Source organism: Gadus morhua, chromosome 17 (genome assembly GCF_902167405.1).
Source record: "Gadus morhua chromosome 17, gadMor3.0, whole genome shotgun sequence".
Taxonomy (NCBI): Eukaryota; Metazoa; Chordata; class Actinopteri; order Gadiformes; family Gadidae; genus Gadus; species Gadus morhua.
In genome coordinates, this window is record NC_044064.1 from 4260974 (window position 1) to 4273366 (window position 12393).

General features: G+C 49.2%; 1 protein-coding gene and 1 pseudogene across 1 annotated transcript; one reads left to right on the forward strand and one right to left on the reverse strand.

Annotated features, from left to right (window-relative positions):
* Positions 1 to 8447, reverse strand: part of LOC115529462 (zeta-sarcoglycan-like) — a 32236-nt pseudogene extending 23789 nt beyond the window's left edge.
* Positions 8448 to 8871: 424 nt separating this feature from the next.
* On the forward strand, positions 8872 to 11499 carry LOC115529507 (dynactin subunit 6). The gene is made up of 7 exons (XM_030338280.1): positions 8872 to 8980; positions 9311 to 9375; positions 9456 to 9561; positions 9676 to 9764; positions 9900 to 9947; positions 10416 to 10558; positions 10665 to 11499. The coding sequence occupies exons 1-7, from the start codon at positions 8946 to 8948 to the stop codon at positions 10761 to 10763; spliced, it is 585 nt and encodes a 194-aa protein (XP_030194140.1). The 5' UTR covers positions 8872 to 8945; the 3' UTR covers positions 10764 to 11499.
* The last annotated feature ends 894 nt before the right edge of the window (positions 11500 to 12393 follow it).

Below are 12393 nucleotides of genomic sequence, written 5' to 3' on the forward strand. Positions count from 1 at the left end.
GCCAGTATGTATGCAGCCAGAGAGGTAACCGTTTACAGTGTGAACTGGTTAATGGGGCACAATTAATGCGAACGTATCAAATATTGACGTGAAGGGGGAAGTTGAACATCTGTGTTCGTCCTAGTACGACAGCTCTGTGTGGAAAGAGTACAATGGCATTAGTGGGAGCAGAACTGTAAAAACCGCAACCGCAACCACAATTAACATTTACGATTTATTATTTACAACTTGCAACCGAAAGTTGTTCCACTGGAATGGAGGGCAGAGCGACAGATGACAATAGCAGTAAACAAGTATACGACTCAATAAAACATTCATAAAACAGCCTTCACCCACATAATGGGTGTGTGTGTGTGATTTATTTCTCGAAAGAAAAGGGAACGAACCACTAAAAGTTGTGCTCTATCATTGAAATTATTCGCTTGGCTGAAACGACTTTTCGGTAATTATCATCCTGGGGTTGATAGGTAGGTATGGATGCTTTTGTGCAAATTCATATAGACATCACACACACACACACACACACACACACACACACACACACACACACACACACACACACACACACACACACACACACACACACACACACACACACACACACACACACACACACACACACACACGCACACACAAACGCACACCCTCTCAGAATCTGGGCGAATGGCAGAGTGATCCATCATGTACCGGTCTCCGAGGACAAGGTTATCTGAGTACAGAGATTTTCTTAACGCGGTTACCAAGGGGGCCTCACTTCAGAGCAACGGTGTCCTGCCTTCACACGCCGAGGAAATGAGAAGACACCTCGAGACTCGTGGCGGGTCTGTCGCTCATCAGTCACTTTCGAAAGTGAGTTGGCATTAAACCGTCTATTTATAGTACGGCTAATTACCAATCATATGCGCTGTGGCAAAAAAAAGCCATTAGCTAACAACCTGTAACTGAATAATCAATTGAATTAGCTCCGGTGCGAGAGAGAATCCCACGGCTGAGCATACTAAATGACAACAAACGTACCTATCAATTACCTAAAGGTCATGTTTGATGCGATAACTTTTCTTTGATAACGAACCAAAGCTTCCCCTGCCCACCACGGGCTGCACGTACGCGCATCATTAGTAAGTAACACAGCAACCTTTACACAAATTATTAATTTTTTACCTCTCCCTGTAAGCCCCAGCTTACCCGTTCCGCCCTCCCGCCTGAGAATCCCAGCCAGCACAAACATTGTCCATTCCGAACCGTGATGCTAGGACTGCTGACACCTGGACACGAGACCCAGAGCCCTGAATCTGTCAAGGCCCGGCGATGGGGCGAGGTGGGTGAAGATTACATGCTTCCATGCCCATTTTTAACCCAGCGGGGGTGGGGGGGGTGGGGGTGGTGGGTGGGTGGGGGGGGGGGGGGGGGTGTCCATAGTGCGCCCGCTGGGCCGTAGCCCACATGTTGTTGTTTTTTTGAGAGCTTTGAAAAAGCTCGAAAAGCAACACTGCAGACTGTCCACACTACACATTCATAATAGTGCAGGGGGGGGGGGGGGGGGGGGGGGAGGGGGTGTATGTGCAGTGGGGGGGGGGGGGGGATCAAACGCTGATGTGATGCTGGTTGAGGCCGGCCGCTTAACGAAAGAAAATGAGACGTTCATCCTGTCTGATCACGGTAATCCGCGCCATCGGCGGACGCTCCCTCACTTGGCGGGGGTGGTGGTAGGGGTGGGGGGGGGGGGTTTGGGATGGGGGGGTCCCACGAGGCTGCTGGTAGAAACACATTGGATAAAAAAACAACGTGTGCGTTAATGACTGTGCACACATACCCATCCTCCCCCCCTCCCTGGTCCCTCCCCCCTCTCCCTGGGTTGCGTCCCCCCCGCTGTTAAGGGAGCCCGACTGTACAATAGCCCCCCAGCTCTCAGTGGGGGGGCGTCAGAGCAGCGGGGGACGATGGACTGATACCACATATCAATCATCGGTAGGCGAGTGTGTGTACCTAAAATGTGTTTTAGGGACCCGGTATTTCTTCTTTGAGGTATGAGACCCGATTGCGATTATCAAATATAAAAGTTCCGGAAATGTGTCCGTAAATATACCCATATATCAATCATCGGTGAGCCATTGTATGCGTCCCGAAAAGCGTGGGTCCCTCGAGTCGTGAGACCCAATGATCTATGATGCTAAAATACAAAAGTTAGGCTACGAAAAAAAACACCACTCCATCGATCAACCATCGGTGAGTGAGCGCACGCATCCCCATAGTCCCCCTTCTTTGAGGTGTGAGACCCAATGATGTGATGCTTAAATGTAAAAAAAAGCTCGCTCCCTGATCCGAGATCATCCCCAGGTGACAACAGGCCAGTCCGAGGGGCGTCTATGTGAGCGCATGCGTATCGGTCGGCTGTTCTCCAGCCACGCGGGACCGCGGGGTGGCGAGCCGTGGCCACGGCCTCTGCTCCCACCATCCAGCCATCGATGCAGATTATGCTGCACGGCTGATAAGCGAGGCGTATCCCACGGTTCGGCCTGAAAAAGAGGAGCCTAAAAAGGCATTGGGAACCCCCCCCCCCCCCCCCACCGACCCACCCAACATAACCCCGACTCCATCTCATTCCACTTCAAAGGTTTATTCAAACCCCGGTCTGTCGATAGCTCCCACTGTTTGCCGGGTATTGAGCTTCGTGACAACCCTGAGCTCTCTGAGCCGAACGGTTTCTCCATCCAGTGGAGAAGGTGACAGGACTGCCCTCTGGCATCACAGTGTGACTGAAGAAATCGATGGATGGAAAGACGAAGCATCCCCTTGGCTTTGAACGAAAGTACAACAGTAACGGGCCGTGCGTGCATGATCCGCAAACCAATCTAAGTGCACGTCATTAATCATCTATACAATTTTTAAGTATGCATTTAACTAAAGCACGCTTTTAATGCATGTACATATGCAATTCTTAATGAAAGCAGTTCTTACTTTTTAATATCGCCCCGAGCTCACAACTCTTTTGTCCACACTTTAGTAGGAATATCCTGATGCAATGCCTTGTACTGGCTGAACGAGCTCTAGTTCTCGAATCCCCAAATCAACCAAGCGTGCGTTAAGTTATAAGGACTGCAGACCCATCCCACAGACACTCGGCAGGATGCTAAACGAACGTGGCAGCGTTCACATTTCGGTCCGAGTAATATTAGCAGACAACGAGCCTAAATAATGCATCCCAAAGAAGAGGCTTCCGCCAGGAAAAGGCTTACTACGTCTCCTCCTCCGTGGTGGAGCCGGCTCTCCTCGAGGAGCAGTGACTCCTGCACTCTGACGGGAAGGGGTCAGACCCGTCACTCACGGACAGACGTCTCTCCGTGGGATGTTTTGACTCCAGAGCCTTCGCTGGCCCAGAAATGTCAGCTTCCAGATTCCAATCTCGCCGCTCATATGTTTAGACGTGGGGGGGGGGCATAGGATAGGATAAGCGGGGGCACGGCGATGGAGTCCCGGGTGCGGGAGGGGCCCCCGAGGGACCTCTTTCTATTGGCTGAACCCCCTTCCTTCCTGGTTGCTTTGATGGTGTCACAACCTGTTGCGCCAGCATTCCCACGCTTGTCATTTCCCACGAGGGGCCTCGCGGAACTGCCTCTACGCGCTCCCAAACGCCGATGATAGACGTGGGCCATCTTATCTCAAAGGGGCCCAGACAGTCATATTACCATAGTAAGGCACATCCTCTCCACACAACAGGGGATGTGATGAGACCATCTACGGGCGAATCAATACTATTTCACGCTAAAATAGAAACATATGGCGCACAACCAAAGTCTTTTTAGCTCGACTGCAGTGCCAAGACGACCGGGGCAAGGCATCTACAGTCTATTTCTAATCCACTGTTGCTAGGGGGGGGAAACTTCACTTATAATTTCTATGGCAACCCAGAGTTCCCAGCAACCGGTTGATCACGCCGAACGTGATCTCTTTGCAGAGTTTTTAATGCATACATTACCCGGGGGCCCAGCCCCTAAAGCCTAACACTACACTGCACTGCACAGAGTCCAAAGAGGAGTGTGTGCGGCATGGGGGGGGGCGGAGATTCCATCGCAGGTGTCGTTCCACGTTGGGCCGGTCGCGGGTGATGTGCCGCGGCGGAGTCCTCGTCGACAGGGCGTGCTCTTTGCACTATGCCCAACAGGCGAAGGAGGGGGGTGAGGGGGGGGGCGGAGCTGGGTAGACACTTTGCGCACCGCAAAGCGAACCAGACAGTCCCAAAGTACAGAGTGCAACGGCAGAGTTGGGGTTGCAGGATGCTTAGCTTGGAACATCAATGAGCCCAACCATCAAAACGCAATTCTCTCAAAAAGCAGCTGTGCGTTTCAGGGAAAACAAAACATGTATCCTTGACGTTGTTGTGGTTTTTGCTTTTCCTGATAAAAAGGACAAAACATCACCCCGTAGCCTTTGAAAGGGAACCCAATTCAATAGCTTCCTCCAGCTGACTGTATCTGACAACTCCTGCCTTGTAGCCCATTCTATTCCGAGCGTATTCCCATTGCTAACTAACTTTTATCTCCAAGCAGCCATAACACAAAGCAGCTCCACGGAGATAGGCAGTGGGAGGAAAAAGGTCCAAGAAATGTTACTACCAGTGTGCCTACAGCGCTTCCATAACACATTCACTGGGTTTGCATGAACAGGCTAGTTTGTCCCATCGTCTTGATTAATAAATGGGTTCTGAGATCAGTCCGTTTCTCTCCAGAACAGAAATGCTTCGGGGAATGGCGGGGAAAAGGTCTTCAGAGCCTTGTGAACGTACTCCACTGGCAGAGCCAGGGCTTGCAATTACCTAGCAGTCCTTTTCTTTTTGCTCTGCCAGCGAGCCTCATCTTCACCAATTACCGAAGAGGAGGAGGAGGAGGAGGAGGAGGAGGAGGAGGAGGAGGAGGAGGGGGGGGGGGGGGGAGGGGGTGTATGTGCAGTGGGGGTGGGGGGGGGATCAAACACTGATGTGATGCTGCAGCGGCAGCAAAACATGGTCGAGGCCGGCCGCTTAATGAAAGAAAATGAGACGTTCATTGCGTCTGATCACGATAATCAGCGCCATCGGCGGACGCTCCCTCACTTGGCGGTGGTGGTGGGGGTGGGGGGGGGGGGTAGGGATGGGGGGGTCCCACTAGGCTGCCGGTAGAAAAACATTGGATAAAAAAACGTTGTGTGCGTTAATGACACATCTACCCATCCTCCCGTCCTCTCTGGTCCCTCCCCCCTCTCCCTGTGTTACGTCCCCCCTGCTGTTAAGGGAGCCCGACTGTACAATAGCCCCCCAGCTCTCAGTGGGGGGCGTCAGAGCAGCGAGGGGGGGGGGGGGGGGGCAGCGGCGATGGACTGATTCAGGCCAGCGGTATGACACATTTACCAGATCAGGTGTTTCCATTGTAATGGAGCGTCTGCTTTCATTGTTGTTTGGTGGTTGGTGGGGGGGGGGGGGGGGGGGGGTGGGGGGGGGGGGGGACAGTAGAGTGAGAGGAGCAAAACAACCAAGAGAATCAAACAGCGGGTGGGGGGGGGGGGCATGCCAGTCACTGTGGCCAGTCGGGCGGGGCCCTTTCATGCCGCGGTTGTTTTCCTTTAGAGCCGGCGGCGGCGGTGGCGGCGGCGGTGGCGGCGGCGGCGGCGGCGGCAGTTTAGCGCCCGGCCTCTCAGAACGCCGCCGGCGACCATCACGATCGGCCCTCGCTGAAAAGGCAGAATCTAATTTGGGCGGCTCCATCTGCTTGCGAGCGGGGGGACACAATGGGAGCGGGGTGGCCCGTCGATGGTTTGAACTTTGCTCGTGTGTGGCTGCCCTTTCGGCGTCTCCGCGGACGGCGGAGCACTTAGTGCGAGGCGACACAGGAGGGGATGGACGCCAGAGCGCGGCAGCGGAGAGATGAAAGATCTCTCCGCTGAAAGGGTCTCGCTCGCTCTCCCTCTCCCTCTCCCGCTCCCTCTCTCTGTTCGTACACTGAAGGGTCTCTCTCTCTCTCTCTCTCTCTCTCTCTCTCTCTCTCTCTCTCTCTCTCTCTCTCTCTCTCTCTCTCTCTCTCTCTCTCTCTCTCTCTCTCTCTCTCTCTCTCTCTCTCTCTCTCTCTCTCTCTCTCTCTCTTCGTACACTGAAGGGTCTCTCTCTCTCTCTCTCCCTCCCTCCCTCCCTCTCTCTCTCTCTCTCCCCCCCTCTCCCTCTCTCTCTCTCCCCCTCTCTCTCTCTCCCCCCCTCTCTCTCTCTCTCCCTCTCCCTCTCTCTCTCTCTCTCTCTCTCTCTCTCTCTCTCTCTCCTCCCCCCCCCTCTCCCTCTCCCTCTCCCTCTCTCTCTCTTTCAATCAGAACACGGGCCCCCGCAGCGATAGCTCTCCACATCGCTGCGAATATTTTGCTTTCCAGATTGACTTTTTCCTGGAAAGCCTCAAAAGATGGACGCCGGCCGGCAACAACAAAGAGAGTACGCCATGAAGAAGAAAGAGGAAACACAATACCTCCAATTAATCAAGTACAATGGAAGAAAATGAAAAAAGACTACTTCCAGAGACTGCATTGTACCCAGCACTTCATGTTCTGTCCATTTCTGTACTGGATTATAAATTAAAAAAATAATAATATTCACATTCAATATGTACTTATATTTAGCATTCACTGACACCCACACTGCAAGTGGATATTGGATATTGAGCCCATGCCAGTGCAGAATATGGTTACTGAAATTAGATTCAGTTAACTTGTGCTGCAGAGTGACCTTGTAACAAACATGTAATGGTTGCTTATTTGACACAAGGGAGATATTTGGAGTAAACAATGGCCCAAAACAACTGATAAAAACAGAGGCGGCACAGTGGAAATTAGCCCAATATATTTGGGCTATTCATGCCATATTTTAATAAATGACCGGCTTGCTGAATTTCCCATGAGGTGGGTGTTTAGAAAAAAAAGGGAATTTTAGATGTAAATAGACACTGTTCTGCGTGGTACAGGCATTATTTGATAATCCCTAGTGAGTCCTGAGAGCCAGTAGGGTCTTTTAAGAGCGGAGACTAGGGATGCAATTTGCATTCACCAGTGTGTGTCTCTCTCTCTCACACACACACACGCACACACACGCACACACACGCACACAGTCTAGTCAAGACTCACCAACGCCTCTGAGGGTGATCAACATGATACTTAATAAAGGTTTATCCTTATAATGGCCTACACACATTTTTTCAATTGCAGACGGAAATTAATTCTGGTCTGCTAAGATGTTGACTCGACCCAGTTCATAACGACCAACCAACACTTCAAAACATGGATGGATGGACTGGAAGGGAAAGAGTGGGCACCTTAACCGACACCTTAATAAAGACCAATACCAATAAGACCTATCAAAGTATTATAATTATAATAATATCACAATTGAAAGATGTGTACCAAGAGCTGATCTATCTTACACGAAGGAACTCGTGTGAATAAGATGATCTCTAATGAATAAAAATAATGAATGAATGAGTGAATCTTCTGGGTGGATCCGTGTTTTGATCCTGCTATACTTTTTTGTAGGGTGAAAATGATGGGTCAACGTTACACCTGTTGCGTTCAAGGAGCACCGTAGAAGTATCCTAATTGGAGGGGTAAGTCCTTTAACAAAAAGAAACACAATGCTAGACATGTTTTTTTATCCTTTTCCTTCATATTTTCTAAGCAGACTTTGCAATTGAAATACACCAACAGTAAAAACGGTTTCGGAAATGACCCCAATAACATTAATCACAAACGTGTCTGGTCTCAGAACTTTGCTAAAAAAAAAAAAGAAGCTATTTTTTTTTCGCCATTAATCAATCAAAATTATACCTTCATTTAAATGAAAGCGACTTAAACCGTCACAAACTGTAGTCCTACCTTCAGGGTCTCGATGTCCAGCGTGGTGGTCTCCTCCATGTTACTGGTCTCCCCTCCGCCTCCACTGGACTAAAAGTTGCCCCTCGCTGAGCGTCGATAATAAACCCCACCAAGGGCATTCCTCCGTTGCCATTTTGGAAAACAATCCCCAATTGCACGTCCAATCAAAGCGCGTAAAAAATAAACATTAGCTTTTCAAACCAGTGCGTCGTTGAGGTAGTTCGCCCCGCGCGCCTCGTGGTGAGTGGAGAGCGCGCGGCCACTGCCAGGTGCGTCCGCCGCGCGCACGGTGTCATCAGGGGATTGGATGCCGAGGCCGCGCGTGACACCCCCACACTGTTCCAACAACTCGTCGATAATCGACAGGTCGATACGATTCCACACTTTTGGTAATCCGAGGTGGTGGTTTACCGTTCACGTTGGTCACATCGCGATAAGAGGTGATTTTCAGCACGAAATACGCGAACAACTCCCTACACTCACTCCAACATAGTGCGTGGGAAGCGTCGGCATCGCTACTGTCCCCCAATTATCCCCCAAAGTAACGCGTCTTGCATTTACAGAAGAAGTCTCCCTCCAGAAAGCGGTTGATTGCACAGTTTTAGTTCCCCTTTTAAACTAATGCAGCGCCACAGAATAACAAATATATTTTTTGATTTGCTTTATTTTGGGTCGCTGCAACGGAAATATGTCTATGGATTGCCATTATGTGATAGGCTGTTGCACCCTACTGGAATTATCATACAACTACAACTTAATCATGTTTAGTAGTCTTGTTATGAGTGCCTGCAAGTAAACATGAATCACTTTAGTATGTTATGTTCCACGATTCCCCTCTTCCCACTAGCAGTATCAGTCGTGTAAGTAATATTATAAATACATTTATTAGTAAAGTAATCATGATAGCTCGTGTGTTAAAAGCTGGTATGTAGTTGCAATTTTCAAAGTGTCCAGTAGGGGGCACTAACTCCTCGCTGTTGTACTTCCAGACGAAAGCAATCGACTGGTACCCTCTGACGGTACCAGTCTTAACAATCGATAGGGAATATTATGTGAATCTTATTATAAGGATGACAGACCTCAACAAGCAAATACCCCCAAAAAGGTAACCTAACGATTACTAAGGCCGTACCTTTTAAGATTTACGATCTCGCATATCCCTGACTATCATGTTCGCAGATTAATGCTCAAATGATTTCCTTTGAGAAGTATTATGTAGCATTAAATCACTGTGGGGAGCGCAAATAAACGCGCTCCTTATTGTCCTACCGTTATATAGGCCTTATGTTACATATTTAACGATTCGCTGTGTAATGAGTCACTGTGAGTATAAGATTCTATTTCAATCTGTGACGTAGCTGCCATTGCTATTTTCTGGCACAATGTTTTGTAGCCTCTGACTATCATTCAAAATGTTGTTTATTTCTCCTTCCAGTGCTAAAATCGCAACAGGGGCTGTCGTCTGCGTCGAAAGTGAAATTCGAGGAGATGTGTCGATCGGTGAGCACCTGCTTTTGATCAATTATATAATTTGCTCTGCTCCAAATGTGCGGATGGTAACCATCTCAATGCATGTACAGGCGCTAGGACGGTGGTACACCCTAAAGCGAGGATCATAGCAGAGGCAGGACCAATCATCATTGGGGAAGGCAATTTAATTGAGGAACAGGCCCTTATCATTAACAGGTAAGTTATCTACTACCTATCCAGGGCATGCTAAAGGACATAACCAAAGACTGAACCCATGTTCTGCAGTCTACATTGTTGGTAAGAGTCATGTTTGTATTTTATTTCATTTAGTTATCCTGAAAATATCATGCCAGACACAGAAGAGGTGGAGCCCGTGACAATGACAATAGGAACCAACAATGTCTTTGAGGTTGGCTGCGGTATCCTTTTTGGTCAGCAAACATGTTTACGTCCAACCCTGAGATGGGTTTCCCCACCATCTCACCTCAACATACTGTACTGTAGAGTGATGCCTCCAGTAGACTACGTTTGAATCTTTAACTCCTCCTCCCAAGTGTCTCGAGCACTGAACATAGGGGACAACAACGTCATCGAGTCGAAAGGTGAGTCCACCTTTCAGCACTTACTTCTCATCAAAACATACTCGGTCACTGGGTAGTGTGCGTACCGCGTAGGCTCAGTCCTGAACGCGGCGTCCCGGGTTTGAATCCTGCACGTGGTCATTTTCTGCATGTCCTCCCCTCTGTCTCTCAGGCCTTCCTCTCTATCACTCTCTAAATTAAAGCATAACAATGCAGAAATAAGCCTTTAAACATACTTTCTGTGAGGTTTGTCATGCATGTCATGAAGGAGCAGGTTAGGGCGTCAAACATCCTGAACATGGGGGACACTTACAGGTAGACTGCGAACATCGGTGTTTGATTCCTTTGGGCCAGCAGTCCAAACAACCCGCAACCCGTCAGACTTTAGACTATTGACCGATCCTCCATGAAGCCATTTCACCGTGTGTGTGTGCCCGTTCGTAAATATTTAAAATTCAGTTATCCCGATCTATTCGTTCCCGTTCCCAGCTGACCTTGGGAGGAACGTCAGCCTGACGAGCGGCAGCATCATCGGGGCCGGTTGCCATGTCAACACCAGTGAGGTCATCGCTGAGAACACGGTGGTGTACGGCGCCAGCGGCAAACGACGCGTGCAGAGCGAGAAGCCGCAGGTTCTCACCCCCTCATCGGTCCCTACTTCGCTTCTGTGGTCGTTATTTCAGTTAATATAATATAATAATACTCTTGATCTTTCTTTGTTTTACTTTGATTTTGAAGCCTCAGACCCTTCAACTGGACTTCCTCATGAAGATCCTGCCCAACTACCACCACCTGAAGAAGGCCGTCAAGGGCGGGACCACACCGGTCAGAAACTAACCCAAGGACTGACCTCAGACGGGCTGTAGTGATGCATCAGGCTTTATCTTTACACAAACTGATCCCTGATCCATGCTCACTCTGTCCTTGTAGCATTCCGGGTGGGCCGCTGTTTGGGTACATAACCTCGCACTAGGTAATGTTTCACTGCTGCCATAACTCCTCCAAAATTCGATTTTCTTACTTTTCTCTTGACAGGCCAAATTGATTTTTAGGAGGTGGATGGGATTTATTCCTCAGACATTTAGTAGTTTAGCCGTAGTGTAATGGGCTGTGTTCGAACAATATTTATGGCTGCAGTAGAAATGCTGAGGTCAGCCGTTGTTTTAAGACGATGGTACCTGCTGATTTGCTTTAACGCTAGCTTATGTTTGAAGGCAATATTAAGAGTTACGCCACATTTGCCAACAATGTAATAATTTAATTTTTGTACGTGTTCACTTTTTTGATTCGGTAGTTGACCGACATCTCACTGTCAAATAGAGGATGATCATGATAAACATTTTGTTACATTTCACCTTACAGCCACCTGGAGGCGCTATCGAGCAACTATTTCCATCACGGTTTTGATACATCGTTTGTTTTGAGTCAGGGGATAACAGATTTCAATAAAACACGGGCAGCAGAATCTTTCCCCATCTATTATTGTCATTAGTAACTCAATATGATTAACTTTGATACAGCAATCAAATATTCACTGATTCCAACAGAACTAAACGACTATTTTATATTCTAAGCACTTCTTTGTCATGTCTTGTGTATTAAAACCAACCAATAAAAGCCACAGCAGCACCGATCGGGTTATGAAAGGCTGTCGTCATCCCGATCCGCAGTGTTCACTTGAGGATAAATCTAATCATCCGGAAGAAATGTGACGCCTTGAAACAGGGCGTGGCCCGCGCGCGCTCGTATAACAGTCTGATGCTTCCAAGAAGGCTGGGTTTGGTTGCCAGTCTGGTGCTCTCCAAATTGGGTTTGGCAAATTGGTGCTACCGGCGCACTGGGAGTACTGGTAAAGAGCAGGGATTACAGCTAATGGCCATGGGTGTGGTTGTGCAGATTGTGAAAGTGGTAGAGTACAATTAGACATTTGCTTTGCCTAACCCCCACCCGAACATCCAACCATCATGTGGGATGTCCCATCTGCAGGGCACAGACCCCCCAACCCCAACGCCTGCGTTAGCAACACACAGAGTCCTCCACTCATAATGGACGGCATTGTCTAACAGAAGATCATGTGGTAGCTATAGCTCTGCCTTTTACTCTATCCATTCAAAAACGCCTTCAAAAGTGTGACCTCCATCCAAGCAGTGTGATTAGTAAAAACACAAAAGATAGCACCACGCTGCTCTCGGTTTGGTGGGTGTGTGAGCAGGGTGTGTAGGTGGGGGGGGGGGGGGTTCTCCCTAGTGGTCAGTGTGTGTGGCAGGGAGTGCCACAGTGCGCTCGCTCCCCGCAGGAGGTCCACAGCTGGTGCCGTGCTGCCCTGCCAATACTCATTTGAATGTGTCATGGCGGTATAGGCCCCTGCGCCGGGCCAGCATCGACCAGGGGCCTAATTATTTCCGTGCCAACGTGCAGCAGGGGCCCCCCATGTTCTCTGTCCGGGCTCCTCTCAGTTTTTTCCTTT

Coding starts and splice junctions, on each gene's coding strand:
- LOC115529507 (XM_030338280.1), top strand. CDS start 8,946: ATGACAGACCTCAACAAGCAAATACCCCCAAAAAG. Junction 8,981..9,310: donor AAGCAAATACCCCCAAAAAG/GTAACCTAACGA, acceptor TTCTCCTTCCAG/TGCTAAAATCGCAACAGGGG. Junction 9,562..9,675: donor CAGGCCCTTATCATTAACAG/GTAAGTTATCTA, acceptor TATTTCATTTAG/TTATCCTGAAAATATCATGC.